Here is a 23,432-nt window from a genome sequence, read left to right as displayed (position 1 = left end):
GAATGAAAGAAATGCAAAAAAGTAAAGATGATCACGGAAAAGTGGAGCCCACAATGGTCCCTTGTTGGTGTGGGCTCGGTGATAACGAGTTATACAGACAGGACGACAGTGAAACTAGAATGATGTTCAGTGTGGGGGTAGGACTGAGAAAGAGAGGGGAGGCAAGGGCGGATGAGTTACTCTGTTTTCCCGCGGACTCTGCGATCCTCCGGCACTCGGCGCTTTGCTGCTATGGCAGCGCCTGCAGTTCCCGGCGGGGCGGGACCGGCAACATGGGCGGAGCGGCCGCTGGTTGGCGGCGCGGTGATTACGCCGGGGTGACGGGACATTCACGTTGCAGCGGCGGGATGCGAGGCTGGATTGTTACGTTGCTCAGCTGCTTGGCAGGTAGTGGCGACCGGGACCGGGACCGGCACCGGCACACCTGGGGGCAGGTAGTGGCGACCGGGACCGGCACAGGCACATCTGGGGGCAGGTAGTGGCGACCGGGACCGGCACAGGCACACCTGGGGGCAGGTAGTGGCGACCGGGACCGGCACAGACACACCTGGGGGCAGGTAGTGGCGACCGGGACAGGCACAGGCACACCTGGGGGCAGGTAGTGGCGACCGGCACAAGCACACCTGGGGGCAGGTAGTGGCGACCGGGACCGGCACAGGCACACCTGGGGGCAGGTAGTGGCGACCGGGACCGGCACAGACACACCTGGGGGCAGGTAGTGGCGACCGGGACAGGCACAGGCACACCTGGGGGCAGGTAGCGGGACCGGGACGCCGGGAAGGGGTGGGGGCAGGTAATGGGACCGACACCGGGACCTGGACCGTTACATGGGGGGGCAGGTAGCGGCACCGGCACCGGTATCGGTACACCGGCAGAGCGGGCACCGGGCAGAGTGTGGAAGAGCCGGCAGGTAGCGCAGGGCATCGGACAGGGGAGCGGGGTGGGTGGGAGGTCTAGAGAACGGGTGCAGAGGGAGGCACTAAGGACAGGTCTCCGGAGGGCTGTGGAGAAGGGGACAGGTGAGAGGGTGTAGTGTGAGGTGGTCACAGGTTTGTTGGGGGGGGGGGGGGTGATGGGGAGGAGAGGGGGAAGGGATCAGGTGATGGGGGCAGATGTGGGGCAGGGTAGGTTCCCTCGAGGGATCTGTTAGGTTCATTATTGTCACCTGTCCTGAGGTACAGTGAAAGTCTCTGTTGTGTGTGTTATAAAGGCAGATCATCCCAATCACAAGTACAATGGCTAGTGCAAAATAAAAAATAATCGCAGTGTGGTGTGTGGTGTTACAGCTACAGGGGAAGTGTAGAATTTATTTAAAGTGCAAGGGTTGCAACGAGGTAGATTGGAGGCTAGGGGACTCGCTCGCATTGGCTAAAGCCTAAACATTCTGTGTGAAGATAGCTGTTTCGCAGTCAATACGTGATTTACGTTGTACCTGTTAAAATGGATGTATTTGTGATTTTGGAGACCCAGGACATTGCTGATGTTTCTCTGGTATCTTGTTTCCAACGTTACCGGCAAGTTTAGACTTGCTTGTCGTGTTCATGTCAATTATTATTTTTTAAAACACATTGAAACCAAATACTGATTGTAGCTGGGATTGTTATGGCTTGTTGTGCTATTGTGTTAGAAGGACATCTGTGTTGAGATTGTACGTTCTCTAGTGAGAGCATCAAAGATGGCCTTTCCCATGGCCAGTTACCAGAACCTGCCAACAACAGGGCTGGCTGTCTCGGTGTTCACCCTCCACACCCACACCTCTCCGTGCCTGACCTTTGGAGGTATCAGGGGGTCAAACTGGACAGCAGCCGCAATCATTGCTATCACACTGCTGTGATGGTCTATGGCATTTAGTGTAGAGATACAGCAGGGAAACAGACCCCACAGCATACAGTGTCCATGGTGTCCATGTCGTTTGTTCTCTACACGCGTGTGCGTGCCTTTCTGAACATGTGTACGATGTCTGTGTGGGCTTAGCAGATGGACTGCACAAATAAAGACACACACTTACTGATGGACCACAATACAAAGATAGAAACATAGACAATAGGTGCAGGAGGAGGCCATTCGGCCCTTCGAGCCAGCACTGCCATTCAATGTGATCATAGCTGATCATCCACAATCAGTACCCCATTCCTGCCTTCTCCCCATATCCCCTGACTCCGCTATCTTCAAGAGCTCTATCAAGCTCTCTTGAAACTATCCAGAGAACTGGCCTCCACCGCCCTCTGAGGCAGAGAATTCCACGCTCACAACTCTCTGTATGAAAATGTGTTTCCTCATCTCAGTTCTAAATGGCTTACCCCTTATTCTTAAACTGTGGCCCCTGTTTCTGGACTCCCCCAACATCGGGAACATGTTTCCTGCCTCTAGCTTGTCCAAATCCTTAATATAGTCCCGCCATCCCGGGAATTAACCTTGTGAACCTACGCTTCACTCCCTCAATAGCAAGAATGTCCTTCCTCAAATTTGGAGCCCAAAACTGCACACAATACTCCAGTACACAAAAATGCTGGAGAAACTCAGCGGGTGCAGCAGCATCTATGGAGCGAAGGAAATAGGCAACGTTTCGGGCCGAAACCCTTCTTCAGTCTGAACGTTGCCTGTTCCCTTCGCTCCATAGATGCTGCTGCACCCGCTGAGTTTCTCCAGCATTTTTGTGTACTGGAGTATTGTGTGCAGTTTTGGGCTCCAAATTTGAGGAAGGACATTCTTGCTAATGAGGGAGTGCAGCGTAGGTTCACAAGGTTAATTCCCGGGATGGCGGGACTATATTAAGGATTTGGACAAGCTAGAGGCAGGAAACATGTTTGTCTTGTTCTGTGATTTTCCAGCATCTGCAGTTCCTTCTTGAACACAATACTCCAGGTGTGGTCTCACTAGGGCACTTTCTCCCTCGTGTCCGGCCATCTCCTATATCACGTCTTTCCGGTCGGTCAGTGATGGTTGACGGTCGGCGGTTGCAGAATTGGCTACTTCAGTCAGTCACTGTGGTACAGTTTCTGTCGTCAGCATTGTCCGGGATGCACCACATGGAGGCTTCTGCTTACATCCCACTAGGGCACTGTACAACTGCAGAAGGACCTCTTTGTACTTCCCCTTTTCCCATCTTGACACCATTTAGATAATAATCTTTCTTCCTGTTTTTACTACCAAAGTGGATAACCTGACATTTATCCACATTAAACTGCATCTGCCATGCAGTGCTGGAGTGACTCAGTTGGTCAGGCAGCTTGTCTGAAGAGCATGTTCTCCAGAGATGCTGCCTGAGCTGCTGAGTCACTCCAGCACTCTGTGCCTTTTTACACACGTTCTATGTAATTTCCACTTTCTCATCCATTCCTTACAAACTAGGGGCAATTTACAATTGACCAACAAACTTGCACGTTTTTAGGATGTGGGAAGAAACCGGAGCACCCGGAGAAAACCCAAGTAGTCACAGAGAGAACGTACAAACTCCACACAGACAGCACCCATAGTCAGGATGGAACCCGGGTCTCTGGCGCTGCGCCACCCTGCGTCTGTGTGCTGGAGTTTCTAGGCAAGCCTGTGTCATTGAAGTGTACATATCTAATTGGAGTATTTGTTTTCAGCAGTGCATGATGCCAAGCCTTGGAAGGTTCCTTCATTTGGAAACATTTACCATGTTTCAGGTACGGTGCATGCTTTATAGATAACATGAGTTTTGCAAACACCATCCCATTATGTGAAAAATAGATAACATCGCACAAAGAAGAGATTTCAGCAACCCTTTCCCACAAGGTTTCTGGAGTGAGAGAGAGAGAGAGAGAGAGAGGGGCAGCGTGGGAGTGCAGTGGAACTAGCTGGAGGAAGTGAGCGGAATGTTGCTCAAGTCAAGTCAAGTCGAGTCACTTTTATTTAAATAGCACATTTACAAAGCAACTCTCGTTGGCCAAAGTGCTTTACATTGGTATAAGAATAGTATAACAAGTGTTCATAGATTAAACACATACATCACTACATACATATAGCCCTCGCTCAGAGGACGTCAGGAAAGGCTTGGGAGTAGAGATGAGTTTTAAGTCTCGACTTAAGGAGTCGATGGGGGGGGCAATTCTGATGGGAAGAGGGATGCTGTTCCACAGTCTAGGAGCTGCAACCGCAAAGGCTCGGTCGCCCCTGTATCCAGTCAGTCGTCAGAGGTTGTTTCTAGTTTAGTTTAGAAATACAGTGCAGAAACAGGCCCTTCAGCCCACCGAGTCCGTGCCGACTATTCGGCCCATCAGGTCTACTCTGCCATTCAATCATGACTGATCTATCTCTCCCTCTCAACCCCATTGTCCTGCCTTCTCCCCATAAGCCCAGACACCCGTACTAATTAACCTGAACCTTTACTAGGTCCAAGCTCCCCCTTCAGCCGGTCAACGCTGCAGGGGCTGACATTGAGGTGGTGCAGACATATAAATACCTTGGAGTGCACCTTGACAACAAACTGGACTGGTCTGTCAACTCTGACTCCCTCTACAAAAAAGGCCAGAGCAGACTCTTTTTCCTCAGAAGGCTCCAACCCTTCAATGTGTGTAATGATATGCTGCACATGTTTTACAACACTGTGGTTGCAAGCGTTATTTTCTACGCTGTTGTCTGCTGGGGCAACAGCATTAGTGCAAAAAACAACAAGAAGCTGGTCAAACTGGTTAAACGAGCTAGCTCAGTGCTGGAGGGGAGAGTAGACTCTGGGATGGATGTGCTTGAGAGGCGTATGAGGCACAAGGTGCAGGTCATCCTGAAAAACCCCGGGCATCCCCTCCATGTAATTCTGGAGAGTCAAAAGAGCACTCGGAACAACAACCGGCTCCTCTCCCTGCCCTGTAGAACGGAGCGGTTCAGGAGATCCTTCACCCCTGCAGCCATTAGATTTTATAATTCGGACCGCTAGGCTGTAGGGGGATGCATTTTGCAATTTTTAATTTTTAACTGTTAATTATTGGTCTTTTTAAGTATTTATTGCTCTCAGGTAGTGTCCACATTGTATTCTATGTATTTTCTGTCTGCGTTCGTTTTGAATCTGTGGGTTTGTTGGTTGGGGGCTTCTGGACATCTAAATTTCCCTGAGGGGATCAATAAAGTATTTATTATTATTATTATTATTATTATTACTAATCAAGTTACCCCAGGATGGTGATAACATTGGAACAAGGTTGTGTAACTGTAAGCATTTCAATAGTCCATACATTGTTTTAATCTTCGTTAAAACAATGGGTTTTGAATAGTTGCATAATGATACAATCGTGCTGCAAGAACATGTTTGTGTTAGTATCGTTCCTTTTGATCACGAGTGTGACTACACAATGGAAATATATGTAATGATTAAGACATCTGCAGATCAACGGAACTGTGACAGTGTTTGCCGATGAACTGTGTAGGAAGGAACTGCAGATGCTGGTTTAAATCGAAAACAGACACAAAAAGCTGGAGTATCCTGCTGAGTTACTGCAGCTTTTTGTGGTGTCTTTGCCAATGAACTGCAAATGTTGGACATTTGACAGGAAGACAGAGAACGCTGGACACATTTAATTCCTCAGAATTAATAACTCACTCCACAAAATTTGAGATACAGAATAAAATTTGCTCTAGGAATTTGTGGTGGAAAAGATTACCGACTCTTTCGTTTCGCAGGATATGAGGAACTGCAGATGCTGGTTTACAACAACAAAAAAAGACACAATGTGCTGGAGTAACTAAATGCTGGAGCTACACCAGAACTTTGTGTCTCTATTTCTTTTTTCAAGTGGCATTACTGACACGTGCTTAGATGACGCGTCTTCACGTTAGAGGAAGATGCAATAAGGACTGTTTACTGGCAACGTGACACCACCCACATCCTCCAATGTAAGGTCTCCCTTATCTGTGGAATGAGAAACAGTTAATGTTTCAGATCGAAGACCCTTCATCATGACTGAGGGAGAAGCTGTCGGCATCTGTATCCAACTCTGCTTCCTGGCAGACACAATAAGGCGGAGTAACTCAGCGGGTCAGGCAGCATCTGTGGGGAACATGGATAGGTGACGTTTCACAGAGTGCTGGAGTAACTCAGCGGGTCAGGCAGCATCTGTGGAGAACATGGATAGGTGACGTTTCACAGAGTGCTGGAGTAACTCAGCGGGTCAGGCAGCATCTGTGGAGAACATGGATAGGTGACGTTTCACAGAGTGCTGGAGTAACTCAGCGGGTCAGGCAGCATCTGTGGAGAACATGGATAGGTGACGTTTCACAGAGTGCTGGGGTAACTCAGCGGGTCAGGCAGCATCTGTGGAGAACATGGAAAGGTGATGTTTGGGTTTGAGACGTTTCCCGTGTGAAGAAACATTTGGGGAATATCTTTGGTTTAAACTAGCATCTGCAGTTCCTGCCCACACACACACACACCCTCTAAACCTTTCCTGTCCCTATGACCGTCTAAATGTTATGAATAAATTGATGAGAATGCCTTTCAATGGTGTGTTTTGCTCAGGATTCCAACATCTGCTGTCTCAGGAGATTTTGCCGTGTTTGGTTTTGTCACATCTGTATCCAACTCTGCTTCCTGACAGTTTCCCTTTCTCCTGACTTGGCGGAGTGGGATGAGAAGTAAGGTCATAAGGAATACGAGCAGAATTAGTCCATTCGGCCCATCAAGTCGATTCTGCCATTCAATCATGGCTGATCTATCTCTTCCTCTCAACCCCAATCTCCTGCCTTCTCCCCATAACCTCTGACACCCGTACTAATCAAGAATCTATCTATCTCTGCCTTAAAAATATCCCGGGTGTAGTAGCGGGTGACATTAAAGCAGTTTGGAATCGGAACTGTCTCGGCAGCGAGAGTACGACTAGGGCTTAGCTCCCAACGTTCCCTGACGTGCGACGAGACCCATGTCGCACTGTCATGTGAGGCTTGATGTGAAACAGCAGAGTGGTTCCAACAGCTGCCCATGACCATTGACCTTCACTGCTAACATTGCAAAACAGACTGTGATGGTTTCACAACCAGCCGGCCGAGCCTGGCAAAGAAACGCAATCATGTAGATGTGATCAGCCATGATCATATTGAATGGCGGTGCAGGCTCGAAGGGCCGAATGGCCTACTCCTACTCCTGCACCTATGTTTCTATGATCCTCAACGTTCCTTTGTCAGCAGGGAATTATCAGGAGATTTGCTGGACTGATTTATTAGCCCTGTGCAGAGGACCCTGAAGATGTGGGGGGTTGGGGGGGGGGGGCTAGTTTTCTAACATCAAGATGGTGGGTGCCTGGAACACACTGCTTGAGGTGTTGGTGGAGGCAGACAAGATCGTGGTATTGGAAGGGCGTTTAGCTAGGCACATGGATATGCAGGTGTCATGTTCGGCACAAACTTTATTCTATGGTACATTATTCCAAGTGGAGTATTAAGTATTTTACAGATGGCTGTGGAGGCCAAGTCCATGGATGTATTTAAGGTGGAGATTGACAGATTATTGATTAGTACGGCTGTCAGGGGTTATGGGGAGAAGGCAGGGGTTAGGAGGGAGAGATAGATCAGCCGTGATTGAATGGCGGAGTAGACTTGATGGGCCGAATGGCCTAATTCTCATCCTATCACTTATAAGGATGTTTTTGGTCATCTGCTAATTAATTTCCTTCCATGTGCAAAGTTTTATCGCAGGACCCTCCGCCCCCCCCCCCCCCCTCCGCCAGCTCAACATTTATCCGCTGAGTCAGCTTTAGATTTCTAGCTGCAGGGTAGAAACATCAGTCATTGTGACGAAGTACATGTGGCTGGGAACAGCGGGGAACAGGCATGTTTACAGTGCAGCTCTGGGAGTCTTGCTTCAGACATAAGTTGTGGGAACTGCTGCAACAGCAAATCTGTGTGGTCGTTTAGTAAGCACATGATGTAGTGAAGAACAATCATGAGACTGGATTTGGGGAAATGAAATGTTTTGCAATGTTATCTTGCGGTTTGAGTCTGAATAGGACTTGTTTTCCATTGTGGACACAAAATGCTGGAGTAACTCAGCGGGGTCAGGCAGCATCTCAGGAGAGAAGGAATGGGCAACGTTTCAGGTCGAGACCCTTCTTCAGACTGAAGTCAGGGGAGGGGGCGGGACAAAGATAGACTGTAGCCGGAGACAGTAAGACTAGTGGGAGATAGAAAGCAAGGGCTATCTGAGGCTAGAGAAGTCAATGTTCATACCGCAGGGGTGTAAACTAGCCAAGCGAAATACGAGGTTCTGTTGCTCCAATTTGCACTGGGCCTCACTCTGACAATGGAGGAGGCCCAGGACAGAAAGGTCAGATTGGGAATGGGAGGGGGAGTTGAAGTGCTGATCCACCGGGAGATTAGGTAGGTTATGAGGGACTGTGAGCAGAGGTGTTCATTGTTTTTCAATGTTGCTTTTACATCTCACTTGTAAGTTAGGTGGAAAATTGTTGCCTCTGATGACTGAGCATTTCCCCTTGTGAACCAAGAATGTACACCCGCATAAATCCAGCTCCAACACATAGATCCAGTTTAGATAAAGTCTAATAAAGAACTGCATGGGTCTCCTCCCACATCACAAGGTAGGTATGCTGCTTTTCTTTAGTTTAGGAATACAGCACAGAAACAGGCCCTTCAGCCCACTGAGTCCATGCCGACCAGCGATCCCTGCATACTAACACTATCATACGCACACAAGAGACAATTTACAATTATACCAAGCCAATTAACCTACAAACCTGTTTGTCCTTGGAGTGTGGGAGGAAACCGGAGCATCCGGAGAAAATCCACGCAGGTCACGGGGAGAAGGTACAAACTCTGTACAAACAGCACCCATAATCAGGATGAAACCCGGGTCTCTGGCGCAGTGAGGCAGCAGCACTACCCGCTGCGCCACCGTGCCGATGCTGGAACACAGGTTGAAGGAGCACCATGTGGAGGGGAGAGGTTGACGGGTGCGGTCCTGCAAGAGTATAGGTCACAGGTAATGGGTGGGGGTCGATGGAGTTCCTCTGAGAGATGGCATGGGTTTGGTGGGATTTGCACTTTCTACATTGTAAGTGATCCTACTTTCATTAATCTGCCATCCATACGTATTAAATTGATTCAAGGTTGATTCATTGATTTAAAAGGAACATCAGCGAACAATACCCCACATTTGGCCACAATGGAGACCCAAAGCTTGGCTCAGGAACTAGCCTTTGAGAACCAAGCTAGGAAGGAGAGGTTTAGGAAAAAGCTTCCAGAGCTCGGAGCCAAGGACACATGGAAGTGTTTTAAATGGATGCTAAGTGGCCATTCTGCCCACGGGGTCCATACTAACCCAGCACAAGTCCCATTCCTCTTTCCCTTATATCCCAGTCAATTACCTGACAACATCTCTCGAATGTCCAACAAGGCCATCTTTGCTTCTTTTACCAGTTCACCCACCCTCGAGGAACATGTACACCGCCCGTTTGAGCCACCAACTGCATGTCTGTGGGATGTGGGAGGAACCCGGAGCACCCGGGGGAAACCCACTCGGTCACAGGGAGAATGAAAAGATTTGAACAGGTAACACCAGAGGTCAGGATTGAACCCTGGTCACTGGGGCCGTGAGAAAGCTGCACTACCTGTTGATAGACACAAAATAATTGGAGTAACTCGGCGGATCAGACAGCATCTCTGGAGACGAGGTACAGTTGACCTTCCAGGTCGAGACCCTTCTTCGGTTTTGAGTCTGATGAAGGGTCTCGACCCAAAGCTTCCTACGGGATTGTAGGTTAATTGGCTTCGGTAAGATTGTAAATTGTCCCTACTGTATAGGAGAGTGCTAGTGTACGGGGTGGTCGCTAGTTGGCTTGGAACTCAGTGGGCCGAAGGGCCTGTTCCCGTGCTGTACCTCTAAAGTCAAAAAGTGCAAACACACACTTCTATTATATCCAGGTACATTTTAAGTCAAGGTTCTAAATTCACAGACTTGTTGCATCTTGGTAACATGGGGAGGAAGGTACAGGAGCCTGAAAACCGTGACCTCCAGGTTCAAGAACAGCTCGACATATTCCATCCATGACCTGTTGCTCTGGCATGTACTGTGACCTGTCGCTTACTTTGGCAATGAAATCAGTTTATCTACTGTGGTTAAATGTTGCATTCTCTGCTTGCAGGAGTTCTGTCGCTGCCCTATACCGAGATTGAAGAACCATTTGAAGCTTGGTACAACCTGTCGGGAAATGTCAGTCGTATCGAGTACTATAACGGTATGGTTTACTCTCTGTAAATTACTGTAAATCAACACACTGATATTTCAGTCAGTGAGGAAGACAAAAATGCTGGAGAAACTCAGCAGGTGAGGCAGCATCTATGGAGCGCAGGAATAGTCTCGACCCGAAACGTCACCTATTCCTACGCTCCATAGATGCTGCCTCACCCGCTGAGTTTCTCCAGCATTTATGTCTACCTTCGATTTTTCCAGCATCTGCAGTTCTTTCTTAAACATTTCAGTCAATGAGAGTTCTGGCTTTGATATCTAACCATGCATTCAATTCACAGTACTCTTTGTATTAAAATATATTTTATAATTGTGTTGGCCCGGGTTTCTGCCATAGCTGGAAGCCTTTTTTAGGTAGTTTATGGCCTGTTGATAATGGACTGAGCTCGTGGTGCTTTGTCATTTAGCATTGCCCAAAAATAGCATTGGAGAAACAGCACCTTGCATTTCACTTGGGCCACAGTAGTATGAATATTAATTTCTCTAACTTCAGGTAACCCCTGCTTTCCTCTCTCTCTCTCTCCATCCCTCCCCCACACTAGTTCTCCTCCGCTAACAATGAACCATTCTACATTTCCTTGACCACCTTTGATCTTTCATTTTCACACCTTGCCCTTCCATATCTCTAGTCTCCCTCTCCCCTGACCCTTAGTCTGTAGAAGGGTCCCCTACTGAACGCATTTGACAACTTCATTTTGAATTTCATTTTGAATTTGTCAATTAATTTGACATTTTCATTCATTTGACAATTTGAATTTTCAATTCCAATTTCATTTGCAATGTCACAGGTCAGGTTGTAACACTACAGTACGCATTTGAAAAGCCGGCTGGCAAAAGCTACAAAATATCCCCGGAAACCACGGAAACCGAGATCAACGTTATCAAATGTTTCCAAGTGAACGGTACCGCTGATGATCCCATCGTTCCGCAGTCCGTATTTCCCAACTTGGAAGGTTTTCAGGTAAGGAGATGATCGTAGACTGAGGCTGAGGAGTGATTTGGAATGGAGTTACGGAATAGCATTAGGAAGTTCTGGCTTTGATATCTAACCATGCATTCAATTCACAGTACCTCTCAGATAGAGATAGATCAGCCATGATTGAATGGTGGAGTAGACCTGATGGGCCAATGGCCTAATTCTGCTCCTGTCACTGATGACCTGATGGATATGTGACTCCCATTCACTGTGTTAATTTTGTACATATCTAGCTTTTGTTGAAAATGGTTGAATAATTGATACTTTAATATCACATGTGACATGTCACAGGGAGATTCTTTGTTTTGTGTACCAGGCACAAAGTATGCAATTGGCACAGGAGATTGCAGGTGCTGGAGTCTGGAGCAAAACACAAAGTGTTGGAGGAACACGGTGGGTCAGGCAGCCTCTGTGGGGAGAATGGACAAACAACATTTCAAGTCTGAAGAGGGTCCCAACCTGAAACATGTTTGGTCCATTCCCTCCACAGATACTGCTGAGTTCCTCCAACACTTTGTGTCCTTTTGTATATCAACCAGTGCCTGCAGTTCTTTCTTTCCACACTTTACTCAAGTTTGTAAGTTCTAGGAGCAGAATTAGGCCATTCGGCCCATCTTCATTTCTGCCATTTAATCATGGCTGATCTATCTCTCCCTCTCAACCCCATTCTCCTGCCTTCTCCTCATAACCCCTGACACCCCGTACCAATCAATAATCTGTCAATCTCTGTCTTAAAAATATCCACCGACTTCGTCTCCACAGCCTTCTGTAGCACCACCATCTGATGAAAGAAATTCTACCTCATCTCCTTTCTAAAGGTATGTCCTTTTATTCTGAGGCTGTGCCCTCTGGTCCTAAACTCACTCACTAGTGGAAACATCCTCTTCACATCCATTCTATCCAGGCCTTTCATTATACCCTTAAGTTTGAATGAAGTTCCTGTCAAGATTCCAGTTACCAGTCTCTGGATTGTATCTAATTCCCTGTTTTGGATGCTGCACAGTAATACTGTTTATCAATAAATCAGTTTAAAGGGAGGGCAGAAAACTGAAGCTGAGTCGCTGGGGAAAATCGAACAGTGGATCAATGGAGTTTCACTATATTTAGTGAGTGACTGGGATGAATCCTGGGAATAACTTCCTCTCCGATGGTGAATGATCTTCAGCAGCTCCAGCGGGATCTGCATCGGGGATTACCAGATGGCCTTTAGCCAAAGAAGAAAAATCAGAACCTGATTTAAAATGTTCCTCATATTTTAGCTGGTAAAGCAGGAGGACTGGAAGGGCCGGCACTGCGATGTGTGGCAGCAAGTTGTGTTTGAGGAGAAGAAGAAGAACACGTACACCTTGTGGGTGGCCAACTCCACCAACGGCCCTGTCCCTGTCCACTACCAAATGAAGGGGTACAACACACTCTTTGCCTCACACTATGACAAGTATGAAGTCGACTACAAAGACCTGGACCGGAATGTGGACCCGAGCATTTTCAAACTTCCTAAGGGTAAGACATCTGCTGGGTAGTTTAGCTTAGCTTAGTAACTAAGTAAGTAAGTAAGTTTATTGGCCAAGTATTCACATACAAGGAATTTGCCTTGGTGCTCCGCCCACAAGTAACAACATGACATACAGTGACAGTCACGAATGACTCAGAAAACACTAAACATTAATAATAATAAAACATTAATGATAAAACACCATTGATCAAGCATGTGAACCAACAAAATACCAGATCAAAGGGAACCCACAGATTTTTGGCTGTTGAGTAGAGCAACTACTCGTGGATAAAAACAGTTTTTATGTCTGGCTGTTTAGCGATACAGTGCGGAACCAGACCCTTCGGCCCATCGAGTCAGTGCTGACCAGTGATCCCCGTACACTAACACTATCCTACCCACACTGGGGACAATTTACCAAAGCCAATTAGCTTCCAAACCTGCTGTTCTACAGCCTAAGTGATCAACACCATATATACGATGATGTTTGTTTGCTGCTTTAGCTTCTGAAAGAGGGCTTGGATAGAATAGTAATCATGGGACTGCTGGATTGTTGTGTGAAACACATTGTGGTAATACGAATATCACTGCACCTCCAGTCTGAAGAAGGGTCTCGACCCGAAATGTCGCCTACTCCTTTTCTCCATAAATGCTGCCTCACTCGCTGAGTTTCTCCAGCATTTTTTGTCTAATGTACCTTAATTGGTACACGTGACAATAAAAGAACTTTGAAACCCTTTGAAACACAAACGCAAAATGCTCAGCTGGTCAGCACAGTGGGTAGAGTTGCTGCCTTACAGCACCAGAGACCCGGGTTTGATCCTGACTACGGGTGCTGTCTGTACAGAGTTTGTACATTCTCCCCGTGACCTGCGTGGGTTTTCTCTGGTTGCTCCCCTTTCCTCCCACATTCTAAAGACATGTAGGTTATTTGGTTGTGTAATTTGTCCCTCATCTGTGTAGGGTGGTGCTTGTTCGGTGAGGACTCAGTGGGCTGAAGGGCCTGTTTCCACGCTGCATCTCCAAACTAAACGCGTGGAGTGAGATTTAATGTTGTAGATCGATTACCTTTACTCAGAACATGGAAAAGTTAGAAATAAGTTTTAAATTGCAGAGAAAGGGATGGGATGGAGAGAACAAGGGGGTAATCTGTGAGAGGTGGATAAAAAACATTTGGTGTACTGATGTCCTTTAGGGAAGGGAATCTGTGTCCTCCCCAGTCTGCCTAGACCCAGAGTAATATAAATTGCCCTTTGGCCAAACAAACCACTGCCTTTGGGGGTAATTGGGGAAGGGCAATAAGGGATGGCATGCCTGTGACACCCACATTCTCAGAATTAAACATTTAGAGATACAGAGATACTTTAAACTTTTAGACTTTCGAGATACAGTGAGTAAACAGACACTTCAGGCTGCGATTGCCTGTATACTAGCACTATCCTACACACACTCAGGACAATTTACATTTTACAGAAGCCAATTAAACTACAAGCCCACATGTCTTTGGAGTGTGGGAGAAAACCAGAGCTCTCGGGGAAACCCACGTAGACACGTGGAGGACGTACAAACTCCGTACAGACAGCTCCCGTAGTCGGGGTCGAATGGGGTTTCTGGCGCTGTGAAGCAGCAACTCTACCGCTGCGCCACCTAAAGAACTCGGCTCTGCCAGGTCTCAAACCCAGAACCTTCAACCATTACAAGTCCAATGCACCATCCATTCCAACACAGACCCCCTCATTTTACGTGACTATTGGATAAGTACCCATTTTTAAGCTACATTCACATCTAGCAATGATGTGTCGGAAGGAATTGCAGATGCTGGTTTAGATCAATGATAGATACAAAGTGCTGAAGTAACTCAGTGGGTCAGGCAGCATCTCTGGAGAAATTGAATAAGTGACGTTTCAGGTCGAGACCATTCTTCAGCAATGATGCACGGTACCGGGAGACTTTGGTTGTAATTGGTTTTTCATTTTCCAGGCATGTCTTGTGAGGACTTCCCTGGTCCTGGGGTGGAACACAGAATCCTGGCCAACCCCATTGAAGATTTGGTCAGCATGGACAATGGAGACGGGGCTCATAATTTCTTCCAGCATTACAAGGAGAAGTTTGGGAGGGAGTACCTGGAAGGTGATGTAGAGCATGAGGTTAGAAAGACCACCTTCACACACAACATGAGGTAAAGTTGCTCCTCATTATACATTACCAAATATATCACTCCATGTTTAGCCTTTGTTTCAGAGATCTACGTCGGAGCAGATAATAATAATAATATATTTTATTGTCATTACACATAGGTACAATGAGATTTGGTATGCAGCTTCCATCCGATGTCATAACTTAAACAACTAATAAAATTTAGATCCCCGAGAAACATGATTTATAAAAAAGAACAGTAAAACACTAAAGTGCAAACAGGGTGTATTGGGTGTAGTGCTACAATTTGCCAAGCTACCGACAGTAGCGTGTAAGGAGGAACTGCAGAAGACAGATACAAAGGCTGGAGTAACTCAGTCAGGCAGCATCTGTGGAGAACATGGATAGATGGCCTAACCCTTACTCTTAAACTGTTACCCCTGGTTCTGGACTCCCCCAACATCGGGGACATTTTTCCTGCATCTAGCCGGTCAAATCCCATAATTTTACACGTTTCTATAAGATTCCCTCTCATCCTTCTAAATTCCAGTGAATTATAAGCCCAATCAACTCATTATTTAATGGAGAAAGTGACACAGAACTATTGCCATTAGATTTTGGGAGCACCATCACCAGAAGGATGAGATCATTCAGGTAGGTGACTCACCTCCACCTTCTCTAAGGAAACTGGAAATGGGCAATGAATGCTGGCCTTGATAGGGCAATGGCACAATCCCAAAAATGAACCAATCAATTAAATAATCCATAATTGAAAGAAGAGTTCTCTTGGTGTTGGATTCTTTATACTCACTTTCTCTGAGTATTATTGAAAACCAATGGTCTGGATCCTGCTCTTCAGTTTTTATTCAGGTGGAATCTTTAAATTTAATATTAGTAGGTCATGCACATGACAACAGCTGATAGTTGACTAGGTGTGTCATGTGTACCGAGGTACAGTGAAAAGCTTTTTTGTTGCATGCTATCAGTCCGCAGAAAGACTGTACATGATTACAATCGAGCCGTCCACAATGTACAGATACAGCATAAAGGGAATAACCTGCAGTGCAAGATAAAGTCTAGTAAAGTTAGATCAAAGATAGTCGGGCCTCTAATGAGATAGCTGGGAGGTCTGGACTGCTCTAGTTGGTGGTAGGATGGTTCAGTTGCCTGACAACAGCTGGGAAGAAACTGTCCCTGAATCTGGAGGTGTGCGTTTTCACACTTCTGTACCTCTTGCCCGATGGGAGAGGGGAGAAGAGTTAGACTCACCCTTCATCATGCTGGCGGCCTTGGCCAAGCAAGATGTATTAAGATTAAATCGATCAACTTTGCCTCTTGATCAGATGAGTGCAAGAAAACATAATTGATTTGATAAAAAAAACTAACTTGAGTCGGACTTCCAGCTATAAAATAGTTTTACCTAAAATCTGTATTTACTTTCCAGGTATGTCCATTCTATGAATCGCCAAAACCTGACCTTCAAACTGGCAATCAACCACTTTGCTGACAGGACTGGAGATGAGATGACTGTTATCAGGGGAAGGTTGAAGAGAACCACCCCGAACACAGGGCAGCCCTTCCCCGCACTCCAATACCAATACGTACAGCTGCCTCCCAGTATAGATTGGAGACTGTATGGTATGTATCTACCTGAGCCCCGCACAGGTGGGTGGGCCCACACAGGTGCATCCGCCCGAGCCCCGCAGAGCTGGATTCACCTGAGCCCCGCATAGCACAGGTGTAGGCTTCCAAGATGGCGCCCAATCTAGGTGACTATTTGCTTGCTAGGCATAGAAGCAGATCTACAATCACGTATTACATTCGCTCCACGCCCTTAAATCTCTACTCCTACAGCAACATTTCTTGAAGGTTATTCCAATAGACAATAGGTGCAGGAGTAGGCCATTCAGCCCTTCGAGCCAGCACTGCCATTTAATGTGATCATGGTTGATCATCCCCAATCAGTACCCCGTTCCTGCCTTCTCCCCATATCCCCTGACTCCGCTATCTTTAAGAGCCCTATCTAGCTCTCTCTTGGAAGTATCCAGAGAACCTGCCTCCACCGCCCTCTGAGGCAGAGAATTTGTCTGGAAATGTATTTAGGAAAGGAAGAAGGAAGGGACTTGCTCAAACTGGATGTTACAATGTTGGGGGAAGGATTTCTTAGATTTGTTAAGATGCAACCTACTTGGTTATGGTTGGTTTATGTACAGTAGAGTTGGCGTCTACTGGGCGGCACAGTGGCGCAGCGCCAGACACTCTGGTTCAATCCTGACTACGGGCGCTGTCTGTACGGAGTTTGCACGTTCTCCCCGTGACCTGCGTGGGTTTTCTCCGGGCGCTTCTGTTCCCTCCCACACTCCAAAGACGTACAGGTTTGTAGGCTAATTGGGTTGGTAGAATTGCAAATTGTCCCGTGTGTGTAGGATAGTGTTAGTGTGCGGGGATCGATGGTCGGTGGGCTGAAGGGCCTGTCTTCGTGCTGTATCTCTAAACTAAACTGAATGATAATGATGTGCTTGTTGTACCTCCCCAGGTGCAGTGACCCCGGTGAAAGATCAGGCCGTCTGTGGCTCATGCTGGAGTTTCAGCAGCACGGGTGCAGTAGAAGGGGCATTCTTCCTGAAGGCAAGTGATGGTCATCTTGAAAATATCTCTTTTGGTTGTCCCTGGGAACGGTGGGGGGGGAGGGGGTGTCTCGCTTCCACTCCAGTTCTGAAGGGCCGAATGGACTCTGCCTTGGGTGTAGCAGCAGTGGTTAATAGGGTCGTGCGTTCTAACACTGCATCACTTTGATGGAGGGGGGGGGGGGGGGGAACCTAATTACCGAAACTTACCGAACAGTGAAAGGCCTGGATAGAGTGGATGTGGAGAGGATGTTTCCACTAGTGGGAGAGTCTAGGATCAGAGGCCATGGCCTCAGAATAAAAGGACGTTCCTTTAGAAAGGAGATGAGAAGGAATTCTTTGTCACGCTTAATTGGAATCCATTCATTAAATCCATCCATCCATTAAAAGGTATTGGAATGAAGATATTACCTTATGTTAATTTGTTAAACTGCTTTTCAGATTATCCTCTTGATACCTGTTAAGGTATTAAAAAAATGATCTTGAAAGCTGTTTAACAAATCGCCCCTGCATATAAATAATGATTTACCTGGATATCGCAGTTTGTTACTACTTGATGTTGGGATATGTAAAACGAAATCTCTGAAATGCATTAATTTGGACTTTATTAAGGTAAAAGATATTGGAGAGAAAATCTCCTTGGTCATTGGGAAGAGCTAGCAGACAATACGTGAACAATGGCAGCAATGGTTACACACACTCAAATATACTTCACCGCTGTGGCATATTTTGAAATCCCTTGAGGACCTGAATCCAAGTTTTCAGTCCACCCCGACCAGCAATCACCTCTACACTAATTCAATCCTACACACTAGAGACAATTTACTGAGGCTAATTAACCTACAAACCTGAACATCTTTGGAATGTGGGAGGAAACTGGAGCACCCAGAGAAAACCCACGCGGTCACGGGGAGAACGTACGAACTCCGTAAAGACAGCACCCCGTAGTTGGGATCAAACCCAGGTCCCCGGCGCTGTGAGGCGGCAACTCTACCGCTGCGCCATCACCGTGCTGCCGTGTGGTTAAGTTGCTATTTTTGTGATCACTGATATGTTTGCTGAAAGCTGCACCTTACACTCACACTGTTTGTGCCTGCAGACAGGATATTTGATCTCTCTGTCACAACAAATGTTGATGGATTGTTCCTGGGGATTTGGAAACAATGCTTGTGATGGAGGAGAGGAATGGCGTGCATTTGAGTGGATCCTGAAACATGGTGGCATTTCAACCACAGAGTCGTACGGTTCTTACTTGGGACAGGTCAGTATCAAGAGGTGACCTGCAGAGATGCGTTTTCTTCCAGGTTGGATTGCTTCCCAACTCGAAACTGCATTTTACAATTGGGAAATCATATTGGTGCTTTGGTCTGAACTAACTGTTAGTAATCATGCTAAACAGAAATTATCTTGATGGGAAAGATTTGCATTCACACTTAATATTGATAAGCAAGGGTTTGGGGAGAAATTCTGAGCTTATTTTAGCTTCAAGATCCTAAATAGTCATACAATTATTACAAATAAAGTAGTGGGAAAGAACTGCAGACGCTGGTTTAAATCGAAGGCAGACACAAAATGCTGGAGTCACTCAACAGGACAGGCAGCATCTCTGGAGAGAAGGAACGGGTGACGTTTCAGGTCGAGACCCTTCTTCAGACAATAAAGTGGTCTTTGCCCAGAAATCAACACTAATCAGTTAATAAAATAGACAGAGAAATAGCAGCTGGAATATAATCCTGAAAAAGGTGGGGTGTTACACTTTAGATGGACACACAATGCTGGAGTAACTCAGCGGGACAGGCAGCATCTCTGGAGAGAAGGAATGGGTGATGTTTCAACAGGTCAACACGATGAAGGTAGGTCCCTAGGAAGCACCGGGACACAGAAGGGCCTTGCTGTACTTGTCCACGAACCCTGAAGGTGGCAGTGTAGATAGACAAGGCAATGAAGGCCAGTGAGGAGTTTGCCTCAGTTAGCTGGGGCACCGTATATGAGCACTGAGGTTCGTGAAACTGCAGCTTTCATGAAACATTAGCTAGGCTATCAGGTGATTCTTTGGGATATTGAGCACTGGAGGAACTCGGCATGTCAGGCAGCATCTATGGAGGAAATGGACAGGCGATATTAGGGGTCGGGTCCCTTCTACAGACTGAAGGTGAACAAACTGGCTGCTGGATGTTGGTGAGTGGGGACCAGTGGTGGAATCTGATAAAGAAGATGATATGTGAACCGTTGAGAGAGATGAAGGATAGATGGAAGCAGATGGGTGAGTAGACCCAGTGTGTGGACAGTAGGTGAGTGCCAGTGGAGGCGATGGGAATGGGGAAAACGATCAGAACTGGAGGTGGGTTGGAAGGAGAAAGATAAGGATGACCTGAAATTGGAGAAGTGCCTGAAACTTCCTTGGATTCTTTGATTCAGAATTGTGGTTTAAGAGTCTTCTTCTTGCGTTTGAGTCAGCAGAAGTCCGCAGCAGGGTGATGCCATCCGGCTCGATGTCCGTAGGTGCCCGCCCTAAAAAGGGCGCATGCTCCGGGTTGGCGCCAAGTTGCGGCGCTGCTGCTGTCTCCGTTTCTTGTTGTTCGCCCGACTGAGGTCAGTTGACAGGGCTCACCACGGGGAGGTCGACAACATGAGACCCGTTTAGGAATCAAGAGAGAGTCAAGTGTTTTATTGCCGCATGTACCGAAACGGGACAATTAAATTCTCACTTGCATTAGGGTTAGACTTGCTTTGACTTTGAAACTAAGTTGGTTCTGCAAAGGTGCACTATGCACGCACATTGATCAGAACCACACATTAAAATATATATCTACTAATATCCACTAGGATGTATTTTAACTAAAAGGGGACAAAAAACAGCAGGCGTGAGAAACTTGAAGTAAACAAAGTTGCAGAAATGGACAATCAATACAGTAACTCGTGGAGAGAGACAGTTACTGTTTCAGCTTTATAATCTTGCATTGCAATTCTAATTAATTTTTTCACAAATTTCAAAAAGGTGAATGATAAACTTTAAGTCTTATATTAGTGGCGATACCTATTATTTGTGAATTTTTTATCATGTTTTGAAATGCATTGGTCAGTCAAGTCAAGAGTGTTTTATTGTCATATGTCCCAAAACGGGACAGTTAAATTCTTACTTGCAGCAGCACCACAGATACGCAAACATGGACACTATATGAAGATGAATATGTAAAAGCAAACAAACAAGAGAGCGCAAAGACAAAACGTTTTTTCCTGTGGTATTTATTGTGATCTTGCTGTTTTCACCCTGTACTAGAATGGCTTCTGCCACTATAACCAGTCCACGGTGATCGCAAAGATGAAATGCTACACCAACGTCACGTCAGGAGATAGAACAGCTTTAAAAATTGCCATCTTCAAAAATGGCCCTGTAGCTGTCGGCATTGACGCAAGCCACAAGTCATTCCGGTTTTACAGTAATGGGGTTTACTACGAGCCACAATGCAGTAAGTATTTGTCTTTCACTTGACGCAGATGAAGGAAAACTATTTTCCTTGTGCTTGAATGTTAAATCCATCTCCTTCACTAGTCCTGCAACCACAATTAGACACAAAGAGTAACTCAGCGGGTCAGGCAGCATCTCTGGAGAGAAGGAATGGGTGATGTATCTGGTCAGGACACTCCTTCAGGCTAATTGCAAGGGGAGTGGGAAAAAAAGACTGGGAGAAAAGAGGGGGCCGGACAAATCATGGCCCGCAATGGATGACCTCAGGTGAGGGGGTTCCCTGATAGATTGTTAGTCAAAGATTGGATATAGAAGCAGATGGCTTCAGGGGGAGATAGAGTATGTATTTAATCCATGAACCATTGTTGTATAACGTTAGTGACTCCACCAATGTAAAGCACTTTGGCCAACGAGAGTTGTTTTTTAAATGTGCTATAGAAATAAAAGTGACTTGACTTGACTTGAGGTGAGGGGGTTCCCTGATAGGCAGACTGTTAGTCAAAGAAGCAGATGTGAGCCCAAAATAAATATATAGTTGCAAATTGTGAAGTTAGTTAAAGGGTTTTTGGTGGAAGTGGGGCAGCCTGACCTGCTGAGTTACTCTAGCATTTTGTGTCTAGCTTCGGTGTAAACCACCATCTGCAGTTCCTTCCAGAACCACCTCCAAGTTGAACTTTTACGCGACTTTTGCGGCAATATTAAGAAAGTTTAACTTTACTGGATTGGGATAACCTAACATAATGTCGCTACTTTAGAAAACCGACTGGACGATCTGGATCACGCTGTGCTTGCTGTTGGCTATGGAACACTTGACGGTGAAGCATACTGGCTGATTAAAAACTCCTGGTCAACATACTGGGGCAATGATGGATATGTCCTGATGTCCATGAAACACAATAACTGTGGAGTTGCTACTGATCCAACATACATCACTCTTGAATGAGTGCTCATCACGACACAGCTCTCATTCACTTTTATTTTCATGGATTTGCATTTTTGGTGCTATGAGCTTAAATTGTTTGAAATTTGCACTGAAATTCTAAATATATAAATACACTTATCAAGGCGACATAGATTTAATCAATATATTAATTTGATTACTGTGACTTGCTTTGCTGTGGTAATTCAGGATTAGACTGGCTTTAGTTTTGAAGCACTGCCCTAATGAAATGTTAACATTGGTGCAAAAAATACTTAACAATCGAATTAGAATTAATATTGAATGTTTAAAGATTAAATATTTTCTGGATTACAGCTGGGCCTGGTTTATTGTTCATTTTATTGTACTCTGCTTTGATTTTTAACATTTAAACTAACTTTGGAATGTACATGCACATTCAAATGCAATAAAGTTCACTTTAAAACTTTGCAACATTTTATATTTTCTTTAAGGTATCTGAAGACTATTCACCTTTGTTTATTGAACAGGATATTAAAACGCATACATTTTCTTAGAAGGCTCAAGATTTGATGCTGACTTTCGATTCACTGACCTAAGTAACTTCAAGTCTTTTTTTTTTAATATGCCATTATAGTGAGACACATGTTGTCAAACAAAGTGATCTTTATTTGGTTAACGCAGAACACCTCTCAGAACCACAACAAGGGGCAAGGGTGTTACCAGAAGTATATATATACCTCGGGAGATCCGTGACCAACTCTTCCCACCAAACCAAGTCATATGACCCAACCCCCAGAGCCGAGGGTTCGCACCACGAGTGGTTAACCACCATGGTGTAACTTGCTCATGCCAAATCCTACCAACTCCCTGAAGACTACACTTTACCAAATTAAAAAGTGCCAACTTTCTAGCTTGTTACAGGGTAAGCAAATATCTTAAAACCTAGTATCAGTCTAATACTCTTTGTACAGTAGTTGGTGGATTAATTAACTTTCTGCTGCATTCTAAAGACTGCATTCTTTTTTCCCCGATACAATTAATTGTGGTGCAATAAAGCTCTAACAATCTACTCTCAACTATTCAGAACTCAAACAGTTCAAATATGTAGGAGGGAACAGTCCGAAGAAGGGTATCGACCCGAAATGTCACCCATTCCTTCTCTCCGGAAATTCTGCCTGTCCCGCTGAGTTACTTCAGCATTTTATGTCCAATAGTTCAACATCTGCCTTACCATGCCACTTGGTGCAGTAAAAACAAGTACCACCAGATTCATGAACGGTTTCTTCCCCTGCTGTTATTGGACTCTTGATCCCACCTCTCATAAGGTAAGGATATATTCCTGATCTTCCAATTACCTCAATGCACTTTTGTTTGTCTGCACTTTCTCTCCAATGTAGCACTATACTCTGCATTCTGTTTGTTTTCTCTATTGCACTGTGTTGTACTTGTGTATAGTATGTATAGTCTGAAGAAGGGTCCTGACCTGAAACGTTACCCATCCTTTTTCTCCAGAGATGCTGCCTAGCCCGCTGAGTTATCCAGCCAGCACTTGGTGTCCATCTATAGTATGATTTGCCTGGATTGAATACAAAACAAAGTTGTTCACAGTATCTCAAACATT

The 23,432-nt window shown here is 45.8% G+C and overlaps 1 protein-coding gene across 2 annotated transcripts; it reads left to right on the top strand.

Moving 5' to 3' along the window:
• The first annotated feature begins 257 nt into the window (after positions 1 to 257).
• LOC116988288 (digestive cysteine proteinase 2-like) lies at positions 258 to 22,277 on the top strand. 2 transcript variants are annotated; one of them, XM_033044848.1, is made up of 11 exons: positions 258 to 387; positions 3,594 to 3,650; positions 10,107 to 10,199; positions 10,999 to 11,171; positions 12,446 to 12,686; positions 14,659 to 14,857; positions 16,259 to 16,452; positions 17,351 to 17,442; positions 18,541 to 18,702; positions 20,722 to 20,911; positions 21,666 to 22,277. In XM_033044848.1, exons 1-11 carry the CDS (start codon positions 273 to 275, stop codon positions 21,851 to 21,853), a joined length of 1,704 nt encoding a protein of 567 aa, XP_032900739.1. In that variant the 5' UTR covers positions 258 to 272; the 3' UTR covers positions 21,854 to 22,277. The 2 variants fall into 2 exon arrangements, with proteins under 2 accessions (XP_032900739.1, XP_032900738.1); XM_033044847.1 differs by having other exon boundaries at positions 3,591 to 3,650.
• The last annotated feature ends 1,155 nt before the right edge of the window (positions 22,278 to 23,432 follow it).

The sequence above is a fragment of the Amblyraja radiata genome, chromosome 27 (genome assembly GCF_010909765.2).
Source record: "Amblyraja radiata isolate CabotCenter1 chromosome 27, sAmbRad1.1.pri, whole genome shotgun sequence".
Classification (NCBI taxonomy): domain Eukaryota; kingdom Metazoa; phylum Chordata; class Chondrichthyes; order Rajiformes; family Rajidae; genus Amblyraja; species Amblyraja radiata.
The sequence above is the reverse complement of the archived record's forward strand: the minus strand, read 5'-3'. Positions and strand labels throughout refer to the sequence as shown.